Source organism: Coturnix japonica, chromosome 16 (assembly GCF_054131305.1).
Source record: "Coturnix japonica strain WE chromosome 16, WE-NBRP24, whole genome shotgun sequence".
In the NCBI taxonomy this organism is placed as follows: domain Eukaryota; kingdom Metazoa; phylum Chordata; class Aves; order Galliformes; family Phasianidae; genus Coturnix; species Coturnix japonica.
The window spans coordinates 3150206-3168762 of NC_140678.1; the positions used below are offsets into that span (position 1 = coordinate 3150206).

The window sequence follows — 18557 nt, forward strand, 5'->3', positions numbered from 1 at the left end:
GGGGCAGCGGAGGCTTCGGGGCACAGAGGTGCCATTGGGGTTTCATGGCACAACCATCCGGCCCCAGCAGCTGTCACCACTTCCTCATGCATTGGACCTGTTGCCAAAGGTCACGGGGCAGTAACGCAGCCCTGAGTGGCACCGACAGCTCCTGGGGGCAGCCCCAGCCCCACTCTGAGCCCCACAGCATTGCAGCCAAACCTGAACCAACCCCTGACCCCGCTGGGGGTGGGAGCTGGTAATTACCCATGGGTAATTACCCAGTTTTGGATGTTTCTTGCCCCTTTGGCCTCAGTTATCACTGAGTTGAGTTATGCACTTCAATCCCCTCCCACCCCGGTCCCCCTGCCCGCCCCAAAGCAAAGCCTGCCATCACCTCATTAAGTCTGTTTTATTTGTGGCTTAGGGTTTTTTGTGGTTTTTTTTTTCCTTTTTTTTTCCTTTTTTTTTTTCGTTGAAGTACCGTACAAAAAATTCTCTTACAGTAACAAATACCGGGGTTTTACATTAGTAAACATCAACAGAAAGAGCATAGAGAGCTACTGCTGGTAACAGACAGCTGAAGTGGCGAGTTAAAGAGTATTGATTATTGCATATACCTAAGGACTAACATCTCGGTAGCGCTCACAGCCACCACGTCCTCTCTGAGCACAAAGCAGTCGGGGCAGCTCTGAGCCCCCAACCCCCCCACTGCGATGTGAGCGTTGTAAGGGGGGATATTGAGGGGCTCAGAGTGTCCTGAGATGGGAATAGAGCCACGTGAGCCCACCCGAAGTCGGGCACATCCCTGGGGGTGGAACGGCCGCGTTGTGCCCGTGGGACGTGGGCACGTGGGGTGTTGGGGGGGGGGACATGCAGGTCATAAGCAGCAAAGCACAGCCCAGGGCATCGAAACACGTCACTACCTGGACAGCACGAGCAAAAGCAGCAAAGACAAATCACAAGTAGCTTCATCCAGGGGAGCTGCGCTGCGGAAAACTCGGGGTTTGGGCTTCCACTTCAAGGGGAAAGAAGAGAAAAGGAGCATTTCTGAGAGCCAAGTCAAGCACTGCTGGGGGAATGGCAGCACCAGAAGGGCCTCATCCTCCTCGCACACACAGCACTGCAAGCAGAGCCCCATGGGGCCGACCGCGTCCCCAGCTGCAGTGATGCGTGTCAGGGCTGGAAGATGCAGTGGGGCCACCATGACGGCTGCTGAGCTCATATAGAGGCTGTGGCTGTGCAAGTCAGAAACAGCCGGGAGGGTTAAAAACGCTGTCATGGGGAGCTGGGATTCCCCTGGGCAGCAAAGCCTGGGGGCCAAGCGAAGCGCTGGGAGCAGCTGAAGAGCAGGAGATGCTGGGGGGACATGGGGTGAGGGGCTGGAGGAGCAGCCCAGCCCCACAGCACAAAGATTTGGGGTGTCACAGCCCAAACCAGGGCTCTGAGTCTGTTATAAGGGTGAAGATCTCCTGATGTTCCAGCTTGGTCTGCTATCAGAGGGGCTGGGGGCAGCTGGGCTTTGAGCAATGCCCAATTCAATGCCCCATTCAAAGCGTTGGATGCACCCACATCACTCTGAATGAACTAAGGAGCCCCCAGAAGGAATCTGGCTGTGCTCAGTGCAATCACCACCAAACCAATCCACATTGGATTGCTGGTGATAAACACACTGCAGAGCACACACCAGCACCAAGAGTCAGTGAGCTGGCCACAAACACTCATAGAATAACCCTATAGAGATGACTGAGTTCCCACAGAAACCCTCAGTGTAACCCACTGTGCCAACCTCACCCTATGGGTCTCTATGGGGGGGGGTTGACTCAGCAATGAGCTGGTCCCAGAAGGCAGCAGTGTGATTGATCCTCCTGCTTCAGGCTGGGCCTGCAATGATATCCTCCCTACAATTCCTCCTCTCAAAGACATTTTGACACTGTTTTCCTTTCAGATGCAGTGAGTGACTCAATAAACCACCTCCAATCATTATTACACAGGGAGGACTCTGAGTGCTGGAGCTGCCAGCCTTACTGCTCATCTGAGCTCTCAGTCCCAGCACAAACTGTTCCCTTAATTATTAATTATCACTGATCACCACGTGATAGCACCAAACAGTGACAGAGCAGGGGAGCCCCAGCACAGCCCAGGGCCCACACAGAGCAAAGAATGGGGTCTGTACAGCTGGGAGAGCTGCCACAAGCAACGGGAATGTGACATTGATTCCAGCAATCCCAGATCCAAAAGGGATCCTGGATCAATGGGAGCAGCAGAGCTGATGATGGGAGCATGGAACGTTGTGGGCCCCATTGCAGACAGTGAATGGAGGATGGGATGTGGGCAGGGCGCACCCAAATGCACCGCAGCACCTGAGGAGCCTGCACAGCCCATCGTGACACAAAGCAAAGCAGCAAAGCCTACAGCATCCACCAGCCTGTCCTGAGGACGTGGGCTCTGTAAGGGAAGGAGCCTCTGGTGCTTTCTTCAACCCAGGCAGACAGGATGATGCAGTAAAGCAAAAGCCACCGCAGCCTCAACTCAGAGCCCAGGTCTGGCTGTTAAAGCTCCTGCAGGGCCCACCCCACACCTGAAGCCCTTTCAATTCAGCCTTTTATAAAGAGACACCTAATAGCTCTGCCTGTGCCAGCCACACACAACAGGCAGCTCCCCCCCAGTCCCCATACAGTACTCACGAATGTAAGTGCTTTGCATACACAGTTGGGTATCATGCATCTACATCCCTACGTGCTGAGGCCCCGGGCCCAGTGGAAATACCACCCTCCTGCAGCAGAGATCCTTCATTTTGGGCAGGGCTCGTAGTGTGCGTCAGCCTCCCACCCCTCCCAGCCGCTGCCCACGCTCGTGCATGTCGTAGTGGGAGTTCAGCAGGACGAGGTAAGCAGCCAATTACAAAGAAAAGAACCATATTTACAGAGCTACACTTAGCTTCAACGGGTCGCACTCGCAGAGCTTCACCAAAGACAACCAGAAACAAAGAGCTGTGCGCCCCACGGGATCTGCCAGGGAGAAAAACACGGGGACCAACACGGATTTCACAGCTTAGTTGGCGCAACTAAGGTGAGAGATTCATCACAAACCACATCCTCCCTCCCCAGACAGCAACACTACAGAGCTGGCTATGACACCAAGATGGGGCATGGGATGGAGAGGGGGCTAAGAAGCCCTCCACCCAGCACACCCGCTGCCCCACAGACAACACTGCCTTCTCTTTGCAATGAGTCCCTGCATGGAAGAGCAGCACCCCTCGTACCAGACAGCAGCTCCCACCTCCACCTGCAAAGTCACCGAGGGAAGTGAGAGTGCAGGACACACATGCTCAGCGGAGGCTCCTCCTCCTCCAGGATCTGGCAAGGAGCCCCTTGCTCTGAGTGTGTCAGTGCTGCTCGGCTGGGCAGGGAACGACACCACAGTGCAGAGGAATTGGGATCTACAGTGATGCATAGGGGGCAGCCTGCCAGCAAGAAGGGGGATCTGACCTGTTTGTTGGGGAAGGAGAGGGGGCTGCGCTCATCCACAGCAAATTCAATCACAACTAGATCCCACCTCGGAAGGGCTGGAGGCCGCTGCGAGTCAACATTCCAGCCTTTTTTTTGTCCCATCAGCCAACACGGGTTTCAGCTACTGACCAAAAGGGACACCAGGAACGGTCACAGACATCTCAGATGCTCTGGAGGGGCAGGAGCACAGAGACTCAACTATACAGGGTGCAAGAGTCCAGAGCCAGAAAGCAGCGCTCTGGGGAAAAGCTGAAGGCAGCTGTTGTGTTGTGCACGGTCTGTTCATCTGGCTGGTGGCTGGGAAAGGACCGGGTGAGCCAGCGTGACATTCAGGGAGTCATTGTGCTGCACCAGGGACGTGTGCTTGTAGTGCAAGACCAGGTCCTTGAGGGAGGCGTACAGGTTGTAGGGCTCTGCAAACCCATAGCCAGTCGCTGTCTTGTAGATCACGCAGTGCTTGGTGTCACCATCCACCCTGCCAGGGAGAAAAGAGAATGCAGGTCAGTGGCATGCAAAGGATCCCTGCTACAATAGCAAGAGCAGAGCACAAGTTGGCATCACCGGAGCTGCCCAAAGATACATCTGGCCCTGGCACGAGGAGCTGAGGCAGATGGGAGACTTTGGGGAAGCCCAGCCTGCCAGCTGATGCCTCCAACCAGCCCCAGCATCCAGCAAGAGAAGGGCAGAGCAGCAGGGGAGCACAGCCAACACCAGCCCCATCCTGCAACAGGGCTGCAGCCTCACACGGAGCACTGCGGGGGTACTCACACCACAGAGCAGGCATAGCATCCCTTCTGGCTGCTCTCACGGATCAGGAAGGTGCCGTCCCGTTTGCCGCACAGCATCTCCTCTGCCTGCAAGCGGTTGATCTTCCCCACGTACCACGTCCGCTCCTCGTGGTGGGGCAGCTCCTCCTCATCATCCATCATGGAGTATTGACTGCAATTGAGCACAGTCATGGTCAGAGCCCTTTGGTTTGGACACATGGCCCCCACGTCTCCCCTCCCCCAGCCAGCTGCCATCACTGCTGGCAGGGAAGGCGCCCTCAGCTCCCAGACAGGGAGGTGGGACTCGCCCAAGGCCCCCAAACAGGCAGAACTGGCTGCACCAGCTGTGCTTCTACAGCCCCCAACACACGAGTAGGGACACTCACTCCTCTGTCTCGTTCTTGATACCCAGCCACTCGTTGATTTTTTTCTGACGGGCACCCTTCTGCGTCAGCCACCTAGTGAAGGAGAGGCAGATCTCAGTGCAGGCAGCGTGCCCAGGCCAGACAGCAGTCACCCAGCAGCCATCACCAGAGGGCAGCAGCCTCCCCGCTTTGAGGAGCTGCCATGCCCTGAGGCTGCAGGGCTCCTTGCTCCTGCACAAGGCAGCCCTAAGAGCCGGTCTGACAAACCCCAAGGCCCTCGAGGAGCCAGCTGGATGGGCTGCAGGGGAGCTGGGCCCCTCTCCCAGCCCTCTGCGGGGGCAGGCACTACGTACACCAAATACTGGTCCCGCAGTTTGCGCAGCTGCATGAGGTCTGGCTTGAGGCTGTTCATGCGCTTGTCGATCTCCCTGTTTTCCGAGGCCTGTTTCTTCAGGTCCTGCTCCAGCTTCATCTTGCTGTCATGGATCTCTGTGATGCGAGACTTGAGCTTCTCTGAGTTCATGAGGATCCTGGGAGAAAGGAGGGGTCGGCTGTGAGCCAAAGTGGGGGAGGCGATGGAGGCAGCCTGCCAGCTCCAGCCTGCAGCACGCTGCTGGAGATAAGGGCTGTGCGTGCCTCAGCCCTGCCCTGAGCCCCAGTGTTCCTTCCAGCCCCAAGAGCCCACCCCCATGCAGGGCAGGTCACCGCTGCCCCCAGTCCTCACCGCTGCACCTCCTTCTCGTTGCCCTCCCTCCGGAAACGCTCGATGTACTCCTTGCTGCATTTCTCCTGTGTCTGACACTGCTCCTCAAAGATCTTGATCGTTTCATTAAAGGCTTCAATCGCTGTCCTCTTCATCTGCAGCTCCTGAGTTGAAGAGAAGGGAGAGCTGAGCGAGGGGGGGAATGTGGGCAGGTTTCTGCCCATCTGAAGCACCCTCTTCCCCCCTTCCCAAACCAGCACTGTCCCTGGTACAGTCAATACATTCCCACTTTGAAATTCTCTTGGAGCCCCCCCAAATCTAGGAGGGGGGCAGCGAGTGCCCAACTTCTGCTCTCCTTTGAGCAGCATATGGCTGCCAGTGTTTGGTGCTGGTAGGGCAGCCCATGGGGCCACGTACCTGGGAAGTGCGGGTGTACTCCTCATACAGCAGATCATACTCCCAGCTCTTGTCCTGGTATTGCTGGTGATAGACCTTCAGCTGTTCCCCTACAGCTTCCACGCTGTCCTCTTTTACCACTTGGTCCTGCCATACACAAAGCCTCTCATCAGGAACTGCCCCTGCCCTACAGCAGCCCCTCTGTAAGGCAGCTGGCCCCATGAAACCCCACTCATCCTGCAGGGTACCCGTTACCCCACAAAGCAATGTCCCAGCACAGCAAAGAGATGCTGCAGGACACAGTTTGGACCACAAAACCCATCTACTGAACAGCCAGGGATGGATGAGCAAATAGATGCCCTGGTTCTGGCTGTGCTGGCCAGCCATACTCCTGCAGCACAGGACTCACCTGCTGGTACTTGGAGATGGGGTAGAGCAGCCTGGTGTCCAGCTTGGCGTTGTACTGGGCGAGCGACTCATGCCGGTAATGTGTGATGAGCTCCACCACTGAGCCAAAAGTCAGGGGCTCTGAGAAGCCATACTTCCCTTCCCGGTGAAAGATCTTGATCAGCTTGTTATTGCCTCCTTTCCTGTAGCAGGGAGGGGACAGCAGAGGGTGCTTATCACCACTCTGGTGCTCTGCTCCAGCACAGCTGTGTCCCTTGTGCCAGCCTGATGTTCCAGCAGCCATAGGGACACTTGCTGACAGCTCTACCCCAGGGTAAGAGGCCCTCAGAGGGCTCCAGCACTGTACCTGAGTGTGAGTGTGTACTCCCCCTTGATCTTGCTGGAGGCATCACGCACCAGGAAGGTACCATCTGGAGTGTCCCGCAGCTTCTCATTCACTTCCTCCCTAGGAAGGACAGAGCCAATTGTCACAGCCTGTGAGGTGCAACCAGAGCTCCCCTAGATAACCCGACAGCCTGGGCATCCAGAGCAGGAGCTGCCAGCCACCCCCTTACCGGGAAATGTCACCCCAGTACCACTCTGCATCCTGCAAGGGCACGCTGTTCCCGTTGGCCAGGCTGGCTGCACTGGGCTTTGGCTTAGGCGGTTTTGGAGGCAATGCTATAAGAGAAATAGGGTTGAAGCAGGGTTAAAACAGGACTGGCTCAAGTCCCAGCTCCACACCCTTGCCAGAGGCAATCCCTTGGAGCTCCGAGTACCCCCTCCCTGAGGTGACTGTCCTGGGAAGCCCTGCTGGGCCACCACACTGCCAGGAGCAAGAGATTAGAGCTTGGAGCAGGCATGCAAGCACAGCTGGGCTACAGAAATGCCCTCAGCAATCTGCTCAGGGAGGCAGGGATTCCACACCCACACAGCACAAATGCTAATGCCTCGGGTCCCAAAGAGGGGGCACGTCAACTACTGGGGATGGTACCTGGAGGCAACTGTTCTGGCTCCAACTCCTTCGTCTGCAGAAGCATCTCCAGAAAAAGCACAGAGAAGTCAGGACTCAGCTCTGGGCTGCAGGGAGAGAGGAACAAATCAGCAACTGGAGGGAGACCTGGCACTCCTCTGTGCCCCTTGCTCAATGGGTCAGCAGGGTCAGCTGTTCATCCCAGCACAGCCCAGCTGCTGCAGTGCAGAATAACAGAAGGGCTCTGCCCTGGCTTTGGGCCCCACCTCTGTATGCTGCCAGCAGTTTAATCCCATGTGCAGCAGGGCCGGGGGTGCAGGCAGACACACTGTTACAGCCTGGACTCCTTGTCCTGGCAGGCACAGCAGCCAGCACTGGGTACATGGCTGGGACCCCAGAGCTGCACGTACCTGGCGCCGGGCAGCCGGAGGAGGAGGGGGCCAAAGATCTCTCCCAGGGCCTGAGGGTGGAGGCTGTTGCTCTCGGCCTGCTGCGATACCTTCCTCAGATGCCGGAGCAGGAACTGTAGGGTGAGTGTGTTCTGGAGTGGGATTGCAGGTGATTCCAAGGCCAGCAGCAGCTGTTTCCGGCAATTCTCTGGCTGGGGGATCTCTGGGGAGAGAAGCACGACACGATGCAATGGCTGGGCAGCCGGCACTGCTTTCCATGCTCTGGCTGTCACAGCGTGGGAGCACTGTCAGCAGCAGAGGCCACATGACAAACCCCAGAGGGACAAGACCCATTTTATTACCCCAAACACATCCGTTCCTCCCACTCACCCATTCCCAAGTGTGGCCGGGGAAGCCCTTACCCTGCAGGATGCGAAGGATGTCTCCATGCACAGACACTGGGACCACAGGGGAGGGCAAGTCCTGCAGGTAACCTCGCAGTGTTTCGCTCAGGGAGTGCACGTCAAAGGGCTCCAAGTCACCCAGGCTCCAATCTGCCAAGGCAGAAATTTCCCATGGAAGGTGGGTGCAGAACTGACATCCACCCCACAGTGTTGTGTCCCACTGTAGTGCAGCGAGCAATGGGGGCTTGTGCCTCATTAGTACAGTGAACACAGGCACCTAGAAACAGCTACAAATCTCTGGCTGCTGCCAGCAATCATAGGACACAGCAGGTGGGCACCCTGAGAGAGCTCTGGCAGCTCCTGGGCAGTCAAGCAGACCAGAAAACTGAACCTGCCTGGAAGTGCCCGTCTCTCTGAAGTAAGCTGGCACAGGCTGCCCCAGGTGTTAGTAGATTTGGGTGCCCACACCTTTTGCTGAGCCCTGCCAAGGAATCCTGGGCACACGTGACTTGGGTGAGTTTTATTCCCTGCTGTTGCTAGAGACCAAGAGGGAATGAGCCAATCATTCACACACCAAACCCAACAGGGAAAATGTCTCTCTTGAAGCATGCTGCCTCAAGTACACCAGGCACAGATTGCTGGGACAAAACATAGAGCCTCTTCAGAAAGCAGCATGGCCAGAGCCAACAGCACTGCTTAGCTTGGGCCTGTGAAGAACATCTGTGAAAGGGAACAAGCTAGCAGGGTGCTGGAAGAGGCTCAGCCGAGAGGCAGACAGCTCCTGGGGCTCGCTGGCACAGACCATCAGCTGCAGGCACAGCGGAGCCACAGCTGCAGCCACCAAGCTGAGCTCTATGATCCTCTCCTGCTCATTAGTGGTGTGACAGAGCAGAGAAACCTCCACAGGGCTGTTGTCAGAACACCCTGAGAGCAGGGCACCTCCAAGAGATGGGACACCAGCACGGGGATTAACTTGGAGGCCTGTGTGTCTCTCAGGTGCTGCATCCCTTTGCCCCGACCCCTGTCTGTGGATGGCAGCAGGAATCCTCCCCGTCCTGACCCCAGCATGTGAGAGGGGGATGTGTCAGGACGGGCAGGCCCAGCCCCGCAGGCAGCGTGCCGGCAGTCAGGAACCGCCAGGGACAGGCGAGCCCGGCCTGGATTGCATTACTGCTGGTGCTGTCACATCCACTAATCTCCTCCATCTGAGCCGATTCGCCTCCTCACCACCAAGAGCTGGTTCTTACCGGTTCTTAGAGCTTGCCTCAGTTCGGAGCCAGATGTCCTGTATAACATCTCACTGTCTAACCCTGTAAAGCGAGGACGCTGCTGTTAGCTGTGAGCCGTGCAAGTCCCAGCACACACAACGTTCTGGAGCAATGGCTGCAGCATGACCCGAGGCAGGCAGCTCACACAGATGCTGCCACAGCCTCTCTCGGTCCTTGGGACACTCTGCTGGAGCTCCAAGCTCTGGTTCAGTGCCCTCACCATAGGGATTTGGGTGCACCCTGCCCAGCACCCATGGTACTACAGCACCCTGCTGCATGCCAAGCACTGCAGCTCTGTGCTGTTTGGAGCAGGACAGCAGGATCAAGCCTGAGCCTGGAGACCAGCACCTGAAGCCAGAGAGGATCGGGAGGCCCCCCTCCCACAGGCAGCTGTGTATCACATATCCCAGGGTCTGGTCTAACACTAACAGCTTTTATAAACAGCTGCCTTCGTCCCATTCTCACTGGGGCTCCAGGGGGTGTCAGCCCCTCGGCACTCAAAGTCCCCCATTACCTTTCTTCTCAATGGCTTCCACCAGCTTCACCAGAAGGGGAGGCGCAACCTCTGGAGGGTTGAACTGCTCCTGCAGGTCAGGGAGAGGAGACCCTGGGGAGAGAGGGAAGAGGTCAGACCCTGCTCAGCAGCCAGTTCACAGCAGAGCTGGGGCCAGAGCACCAACAATAACATTGCTCCCAACAGCAGCATCCACAGGCAGAGAAAGCCTGGCCTCTGACCCCTGCTGCCAGGTCACAGCCATACAAATACTACACAGAGACTGCAGGGAGCCCACAAGCTGCTCCCTAAACCAGCCCAGAAGCTGTGGAGCCCAGCCTTGCTCAGAGCCCCAGAAAACACAATGGGGTTTCACACAGAGAGATCCCTACTGCTTCCTGATGATGCTACAGAGCAGAGTTTACCCCCCTGAGTGCCCAGGTCATGTGGGCAGGTTCCGCAGGGGTTACCTGGGCTCTGGAATTCAGGCTCAGCCTCTGCCCAGGACAGGACACAGCTCAGGGCTGTGGTGGAGGAACGTGGTTGGGGAGCTCAGTTGGGGAGCTCGCTCGCAGCGGTGAGCTGTGATTAATCCAGCGATTCAGGCAGAGTGCAGCGTCAGCAAATTCCTGCCCTTGATTGCTCGTTTAACATGGAAACCAGCCCTCTGCCTCCCCCTCCCCGCTAGCCCATAACCTCTGTGCAAGCTGCTGCAGGGTGCAGGCAGCCCACAGCACCAGGCAGCCTGTGGCAAGAGCTGCAGGCAACCCCTGCAGTGCATGCAGCCTGCACGGACCGGTCAGGGCAGCACAGCCAGCTGCTCCACAACACACAGCCCAGGAGCCCAGCAAACCCTCACTGCCCTGCCTGTGTGCTCCCAGCCCCTTCCCACATTTACCCCATCAAACAGTGTTTCAGTGCCATCTCTGGATCTGTAACAGGGTCACAGCAGTGTGGGAAGGGCTGTGACATGCCGTGATACAGGGCAGCTGCCTCGAGGTGCCTTTTGGCAAGCTGGAGCCAGAGCTGGGAGCTGCAGTGTGATCACAGGGCAGGGCAGTGGTGCTGCCAAAGCACAGCCTATGTGCTGCAGTGAGATGGCTGCAGGGCCAGCACAGCAGGGACCCAGGCACGCTTCCCCATGCTGAGTGTGACGCATGCCAGGGCAGGAGGGTGCACACCCAGCTGCCAGCAGGAGGAAGAGCAGAGTCAGGCTCATTCCTGCTCCCCACTGAGCAGCAGCCAGGCAGGAGGCTCCCCCAGGCCAGTCCCCAGCAAAGAGACATCAGTGGTCCATGAGGACACCCGGCACGCTCAGCTTCATGGAGGCAGAGCCAAAAGTCAGCACTGCATTGCAAAACACAGCTCTGTTGTCATGGATCTGACCTGAGCTTGCCCAGGCACCCAGTGTGGTCCCACCACAAGCTGCAAGTTAGGCAGTACCCAGTGAACCTCCTGCCCCCACTGCCACAGTGAGGGACAAAAACAGACAACGACCACAGAGGAGGGAGAAGCTCAGTGGGGGCCTGGGATGATCCCAAGGTAGAACAAGGCTGCTCCAAGAGCTGCCCGTGCCCTTGGATGGGGCTCTGCACGGTGCTCCTCAGGGTGAGGCCAAGTCCTCGCTGCAGCTGGACGAGGAGCACAGGGCTGGCAGCTCCAGGCCTGGCCCTTGGGAAGGGCTGAAGGGAGGGTGAACATTGTGCTCCCCACGTGCTCCAGTTGGGAATGTGCTGTTTCAGCAGGCAGCAGCCTGTGCCGGGATCCAGCAGCCACGCTGCAGCCAGCAGCACCCTGGGCCTCTGGGCTGGGCCAAAGTGAACAAGGGCACTCACAGCACAGCCGGGCAGCTGCGGAAATATTTCCAAGCCGCATTTTCCGCTCACACTCTCTGCAGAAGGCAAACAGCAGAAGCTCATAAATTCGGCCTCGGAAAGCACTGGGGCTTGCTGCCCTGCAGGGCTGGCTCTGCCGGGGCCCCTTCCTCCCAGGCTGTGGTACGACCATGCTTTGTGTGATAGGGGATAAGGGACTGCCAAGTCAGGGCAGACCCAGGAAGGAGAGTAGAAATACAGGCAGCTATGAGCTGAGCAGGCAGCCAAGAGGCACCTCTGCACCTCCCAAGCAGGCCTCATCCCAGTACAGGCAGGCCCCAAGGAAATAACAGCCTTGGCTTTAATACAATTTCTCTGTTGCAAAAAAATGTGCTCCCCCCCCCCCAGCAACACAACATGCTGCATGCAAAGTGGCCTCAGGCATTTCAACTGCTGCCCCACAGATCATGTACCAGGGCTGGGGTGGCTGTGGGGTGCACCCATGAGGGGCAGGGACACAGCTGTCACACAGTGCACCAGGTTCTCTGTCTTCACAGTGCCCATCCTAGGGCAGGAAGCAGGAGGGCTGGCTTTTGGTTTCTCTTCTATGGGTCAGGAACGTCGGCACGTATCCTCTTCCACATCACACAGCTCTCCACCCCCAACCTTGCACAGGGCAGAGGCTTTGACCACCCACACACAGCTCTGCCAAGCCAAGCTCTGGGAGCATGAGAGAGCCCACAAAGGCACAAGTACAGCCCTTAAGGGTGTGCAGGGCTGGGCGCAGGCAAGGCCAACACATGCACTGCAGAGCGTGCCCCGGGCTCCCATGAGGAGCCAATCCTTGGAAGGGGGGTGACGCAAGTTGGTGGCTTCTGCTGCCAGTCCCAGAGCCTGGCCCAGCCACGTTCACACCCTGCAGAGACCGTGGGATCCCCAGGGCTGTGATGCTGGGTGTGGGAGCAGCACACCCAGCCCCACCATCCTGCTGTCACACAGGGGCTCCTTTCTGCTCCTTAGGGCCACAGAGAGGTTTCATACAGCAGCTGACAGGACAGCCATAGCTCCCAGCTCTGCAGGCAGCGCTGGGGCTGGCAGCTCCTCCACTGAAGCCATGCCAAGCCCAGTTCCTGCCCCGGGTGTGTGGTGCCCATGCCCTGCCCAGCCCTATCTCTGCCATGCACAGATAGGGACCAATGCCAGGCAGACGAGAATTAACTGCAATTCTTGGAAGTACTTTTTTAAACCCAGATTTTTCTTCTCTTGCCCAGAGACAAGTAACTGCATCTCAGTGGGGCTGGGCAGCTCTTGGCAAGGAGCAATGCACCAGGTGCTGAGGAGAGGTCAGGACTTGCTCTGTGAAGGGGGGAGCGGGGCAAAACCCTCAGCAGAGCAGGGAGAGGGACCACAGGGATCCAGCTGGTCACAGGCCAAGGAAAGACCTTAGACAGGAACAAGGATTGCCCCAAGAAGCACCGCTAAGTATGAACACAGATCAATACATTTTGCTTTTAGCCAGAACTGAGTGTGAGCCCACAAATCCTGCACAACACAACACCTGGCAGGGATTTACTGAGCAGCAGAAGGGGCCTGCAGTGACGCTTACCTTGCTCAAGAGCCTCCTGCAGTCGGCAGCCACTGGCTCCTGGTGTGGCAGGCAGGGGTCTCTGCACTCGGGGCCGGTGTGAAGGGACAGAGATCTTCACAGGCCCCACGTACTCCACGTACGTGCCAGGGAAGTCACCCTTCTGCTTGGTCCGCTCGTTGACACCCAGGATCCAGCCGATCTGGTTGGGGTTCTGCTCGTCCCCATCTTTGAAGCCCAAGGCTTGCAGGGCTCCTTTGCTCACCACCAGGATGTCCCCAGGCAGCAGATCAATGTCCTCCTCGCGCTCCTTGCGATAAGGGTAGAGCGCACGGTACTGGAACCCGTCAGTGCTGCCCATTCTCTCTGCCATGAGGAGAGAGCTCCCAAGAGTTGAGGCAGTGTCCTTTGGGTGGGAGAGGAGAGACCTCAGGGGCAGCTCTCCCCCATCAGCAGTCTGAATGTCTCTGCACCAACCGGCACCTCAGGAGCCTGGTCCCAGCGCCCCGCTGTGTTTAGGTGCAGCCCCTTTTCCTCAGCTTGAAGCCACGATTCAGCCAAATGATGGAGCAAAGGGAGAAGGAGACAAACATAATCCAGCACTCGCGAGTGGGCATGCAGCAAAGAAAAAGGAGGGCAGGGTTCAGTTCACCAAAAAAGAAGAAGGTTTCCTGGAGTCCGCAGGGCAAAAGCACTGAGTGTTTCCAGCCAGGAGCCGCGTGGCATGCTGCTTCTCCTGTCCCAGAGCCTGCAATGAAAGAAGAAGGCTCGTCACCACACTGCCAGGCACCCCGAGCCCTCCCAGGACGCCAGCATTCAAAGCAGGGGATCAACCAAACGAGGCAGGGCTCGCTTCTCTCCTAACGAGGCTCTCGGTGCAAGCCCTGGATCCAAGTGCTCTCTGCCAGGACATGTTAAGAGCAATTTAAGCTCAGAAAAGCAAGAGAGGAGCCAGCGGCTGCTTGCAGGAATGCTCTGCAGAGCGAACACCTCCTCTCTGCCATCCTAAAGAGGTTCACTCCTGTTTCTTCAGCTTGCTCTCTCCATAGCACTTATGCAAACAAGAAGACAACAAGTGGGACAAAACAGCCTTTATGCAGGAACTTTTGAATACAGAAAAGGGTGACCCTGCAACCAGCAGCTGGAGGCCCCGAATAGGAGCAAAACAAACAGATTTAACCTTTCCTTGTTAAATTGATTAAATTTCACAGTTCACCTTTCCATCTCCCCATGCAGTTCCCCCACCAAGTCATTTTCTGAAGGTAACTGCCCACAGATGTAGGTTAACCGAGCTTGCAGTTGAAGGCTTTTAAGACGCTTTGCCATTCCCACAGAGCAGCACTTCAAAGCTTTGCTCTGAGCAAAGTGAATTTCTGAGCTTTCCCTTAAAAGCAGCAGCACGAAGCGTGGGCAATGCAGGCACAGCTTCTGCACAGATGGAAACGACAGGGGTTAAAAATAAAAGCACCTTCAGAAGCCTTCCAATCTGCTTAGAGCTGCTAACTACCTTTAAGCTATTCAAACACAGAGAAATTGAAGAATAGGCTGCCTGCCCTGCCCAGAAAGCCACCCAAAAGAACAAACCTGGGCTGGTTAAGGGCTGTGTGAGCCAGGCCATTCCCACCGGCCAGCACAGCCTCTTTTCCCACCCCTCCCTGCCATTTCCACCTCCCTCAGGCTGAGGATCAGCCCTAGAAGGCACAGCCTGCGGGGGCAGCTGGGAACACACGTCCCAGTGATGCTATAGGCCGGCTGGATGGCGACGGGTCCTCTTAACAGCCTGAGCTATTCTGGCCCAGAAAGCCACAGCTCATCTGAAAGCAATCAGAGCTCCCTGAGGCAGAAGCTCAGCCTTCTGCCCCCACTGGGTGACCCCAGCACCCTTCCCAGCAGGATGATCGCTCCGCCAAGCAAAGCCAAAGCAGCTCCAACCTCATGCTGGGCTCAGCAAGAGCCCAACTGTGATCTGCAGCAACTTGAAACAACCCTCCTGGGCCAGCAACGTGCAGCTACAAGCCCCCTTCTAGAAGCACCACATCTGCATGCTAGCAGAAGGTTGAAGAGATGGCACACACCCCCCCCCAAAGCTGGCTGTACCCCCAGCTCTGCAGCCCCACTGCTCCCAGCACCAGCCTGCAAGGCTTGCTCATTCCCTCGACAAAGAAAGGCACAAAGAGGCTGCAGAGAACAAAACCTGTACAGGAGCCAGAGCCTGTACTAGCTGCCTGAGTCTGGGCAGACATCCCAGCTGAGCTGCCTCCTCCATGAATGAGCAGAGAACCCTCAGGGAGGCCGGACGCTCGCAGGGAGGCTCCAGCTGGTGCAGAACAGGACTGAGCCTGATCCAGGTTGCTGGAGAGCTTCTAAGTGCAACATAAGGCTGCAGAGCTCCCCAAGAGGCCCTGGGGATGTGGGGTGCTCGCAGGCATAGCAGCATACCCCAGCATGGCAGCCACAGAACACTCAGAGCAGAGTGCACATTTCCTGAATCCAAGCAGTCCCAGCCAGGAAAATATTACTTCATAACCCAGAGCATTAAGAGAGATTTATGGCCACGCTGGGACGCCTGCCCCTCGCCCCTCTGAACTCTGCCTGCTGGGTCTGATGGAGAGGAGCCACCAGCCCACAGGGGACAGAGCCTGAACGCAGCAGCTCAGATCCCAGCACAAAGGCCAGGTGCTTCTAACCAGCCCATGCAGCTGCTGAGGCTGGGAGGACAAAAAATGCTCAGCCCTGGCAAACTCGTTCAGTAGCTTTTAAAAGCAGAGCTGCACGGTGGGGTGGGAAGAGGCTCCGGAGCTCCAAGACTCCCAGGAGCAGGTCCCGCAGCTTCTGGCTCCATCCAGCTCGGCGCCTGCTCTTGCACAAGGCAAAGAGCTCAGCTGCTGCAGCACCTCACTCACCGCTCACAGACCCCGGTGGGAAAGCAGAGACCTGCCTCCATGCTGCCCTGCTTTGCACACCTCAGCAGGGTGCTTGGCATGCAGATCATTATGGAATTGGAGCCTTGCACCTCACCTGCCTTCCCTGAGCTCAGTCCATGACGGCAAGGAGCACCCAGGGGACGCTGCTGCCCGTCCTCCAGTAGGAGCCGTGCAGAACCACGACCTGGGAAACCTCTGCAGAGAGCAGGAGAGCGGATCAGTGCGTGCCTGGGGAGAGAGGGGAGGGAACGCACAGCTTCCACAGCCCTTAAATAGATATTTGGAGGGAAGGAGAAGCTGGGAAGGGGCAGGCAGTGCCGAGAGCACAGGACACGCATGAGCCTGCCCGCTGCCTGCACCTCCAAAGCTGGGCTCTGTTTGAGCCAGCAGCTTGCCAGCACATTTCTGCTGGGCCCGTCTCCAGGTCCGCTCCGCTCACGGGGAAGGAGCCTCGTGTGTCTGTGCTGGCTGGTTAGAAGCTCCTCTGAAAATCCCATGCATTAGACATCTAAATACCTTGGTAAATCTATCTCAGTGCCCAGAAACAATCCCACGATTCATTAGCCCGCTGTCAATACTTTCTTTGTTTAAGACACCAGTCTGAAACAAAAAACACATTACAAGCCCTTTTTCTGCGTGCCCAGCACATAAATAAAAGCATCTCGGCTTTTATTAAATGTGGTTCCTGCACTTTTTTAACCGAGTTCCAAATGCAGTTCAAAGTGCTGCTTGGCTCGAAGCGAGGCTCAGCATTTACTTCCCCTCCAGCGAGGCACAAGTATGCGTAAAAATACTTTAAAAGAAGAGTGTTTATGACAGCTTTGCACAGCTCCAATGAGTCCATCAGATCCTCAGAGAGGGGGGAAAGGAGAAGAAAAAAGAGCAAAAAAAAACCCCAAACCAGATCAAGTTCTGAACTGAGTGGAAACCCACGTGTGAACAGGTCCCAAACCATGAGAACAAACCTAACCGAGCTCACCTTCACCTCTTTTCTCACCAAGAAATGCTTCTGCTGCAGCTGCCAATGGAGCAGCAGCATCTCACTCACAGGGCAGAACTCTGTGCTGGGTCTCTTTGCTTCATGTCCCTTAACACATCCCCACAAACACGCTATTCCCCTTTCAGAAGCAAAGCAAAGAGCCCAGGGTTGGGGTTGTTTTTCCCCCAGGAGCAAACCCAGCTCGATGGATGCAACTCCCAGCTCTATAAAGGCAGAGAGCACACCAAAACGACACCAGCTCCTGCTGCCCCTCCTGCTTAAAGTCACGTTCTTGCGGTATCTGGAATTCATGATAGTTAGAAGCACAAAATAACCCACAAGGTGAGCTGTAACCTCATCCACAAGCAACAGCAAGAGAGCTGCACCACCTTCCAGCCTGAGAACCGCGCCGTCCCTTCCTCTGTTTGCTTTCTGCCTTCCATTACTCAGTCACTTCAGCTCCAAGCTGCGGCTGCAGATCCTCCCAGAGGAATTAAGAGAGCCCCCGATATTATAAATACTCTTTTTTATTGTAAACACAGCAGCTCTCGGGCCCGAGCTCTCCGCTGCCGCTCCAACCTGGCTCCATTCCCTGCTGCATTCCACTCCGCTGCGGTTTCTCTCCCAACCAACGCAGAACTTTTGTCCAGTGCGATCCGCCTGCGCTCACAGCGGATTTTTCCACGTCTTTAGAGGAGCCAAGTGGTAAAAAAAGGAGCATTTGGGGGCAGCGATCAGCACCAGGAGCCCCATAGCACAACAGTGGGCGCTGTGCCACCAACCGAGGGGCAGATCGGAGTCACACACGGGATCACTAAAGAAACCCAACTTGGGCTTTCCCACATTAAGAACAAGGGACTGGAGCTGCAGCCAACCTGGAGGATGCAGCACTGGGGCCGGGCCATGCAGGGATGGTTGGGGCTGTATTTATTCAGCTGTCTCCATTCTCTGCTCTCACTCACAGCCCTACAGCCCCGAGGCCTCACTCCCCGTTACTCAATGAAGCGATGAGGGCCGGCACATGGAGCCACAGCGCTGGGCCTACGGGGACAGCAGCACCGGGAGGGGACAGGGGCAGCCTCAGGGCCTGCACCCGTCAGCTGAAGCCCCCACCCGCCCCACAGGCCCCGGTGCTGCCCGCACCGAGCAGGCCTCGCCCGCCGACCCCCGGCCCGTTCCCGTTCTCTCACCTCTCCTCCGTTCCCATCCGCCGCCGCTCGCCTCCAGCCCGTTCCTTCTTTCCGGCCCGACGGCAGCCTGGGAAAAGGCCCGAACGCCGCCGGAACGGCCCGAACCCTCCCCGGAAAGAGCCGACAGCTGGCGGAAAAGAACGAACCTCCCCGAACGCTCATTGGCCACGCCCCTTCCCCCGCTCTGCCGGCTGAGATCGGGATCCCGCCCCCGAGGCCGAATCCTTCCGGAAAGAGCCGATCTCCGACCGGCGCTAACCGCCGCGCGGCGGTGCGGGGCAGCGGGGCAGTGCGGGGAGTGCTGCGGCGCCCCCTGGCGGCGGGAGGAGGAACTGCAGGTTGGTGCTGGGCCCGGTGCTGGGCCCTGGGTGCCGTGCTGGGCTCTTCACAGGCCTTCCAGCCCCCACCAGAACCAGCCACTTCTGCAGG

General features: G+C 57.3%; 1 protein-coding gene across 3 annotated transcripts; it reads right to left on the reverse strand.

Annotated features, from left to right (window-relative positions):
* Window positions 1-372: 372 nt before the first annotated feature.
* On the reverse strand, window positions 373-18196 carry PIK3R2 (phosphoinositide-3-kinase regulatory subunit 2). 3 transcript variants are annotated; one of them, XM_032440947.2, is made up of 17 exons: window positions 18129-18196; window positions 16054-16154; window positions 13057-13783; window positions 9658-9750; window positions 9123-9185; window positions 7894-8025; window positions 7493-7694; window positions 7104-7189; window positions 6685-6790; window positions 6477-6575; window positions 6132-6312; window positions 5744-5869; window positions 5348-5490; window positions 4977-5153; window positions 4645-4716; window positions 4260-4430; window positions 373-3966 (listed from the first exon to the last, which is right to left on the reverse strand). In XM_032440947.2, the coding sequence occupies exons 3-17, from the start codon at window positions 13406-13408 to the stop codon at window positions 3774-3776; spliced, it is 2196 nt and encodes a 731-aa protein (XP_032296838.2). In that variant the 5' UTR covers window positions 13409-13783; window positions 16054-16154; window positions 18129-18196; the 3' UTR covers window positions 373-3773. The 3 variants fall into 3 exon arrangements, with proteins under 3 accessions (XP_032296838.2, XP_085374015.1, XP_015741981.2); XM_085517889.1 differs by having other exon boundaries at window positions 16054-16187; XM_015886495.2 differs by lacking the exon at window positions 16054-16154.
* Window positions 18197-18557: the final 361 nt, after the last annotated feature.

Bases quoted from the DNA above. Each gene is read 5' to 3' on its own strand.
- PIK3R2 (XM_015886495.2), bottom strand. From the start codon at position 13,408: ATGGCAGAGAGAATGGGCAGCACTGACGGGTTCCAGTACCGTGCGCTC. The intron at 5,870-6,131 runs GTGAGTCCTGTG...TGTGTATGGCAG, and splicing joins CCATCTCCAAGTACCAGCAG to GACCAAGTGGTAAAAGAGGA. The intron at 5,154-5,347 runs GTGAGGACTGGG...CCTTTCTCCCAG, and splicing joins AACGAGAAGGAGGTGCAGCG to GATCCTCATGAACTCAGAGA.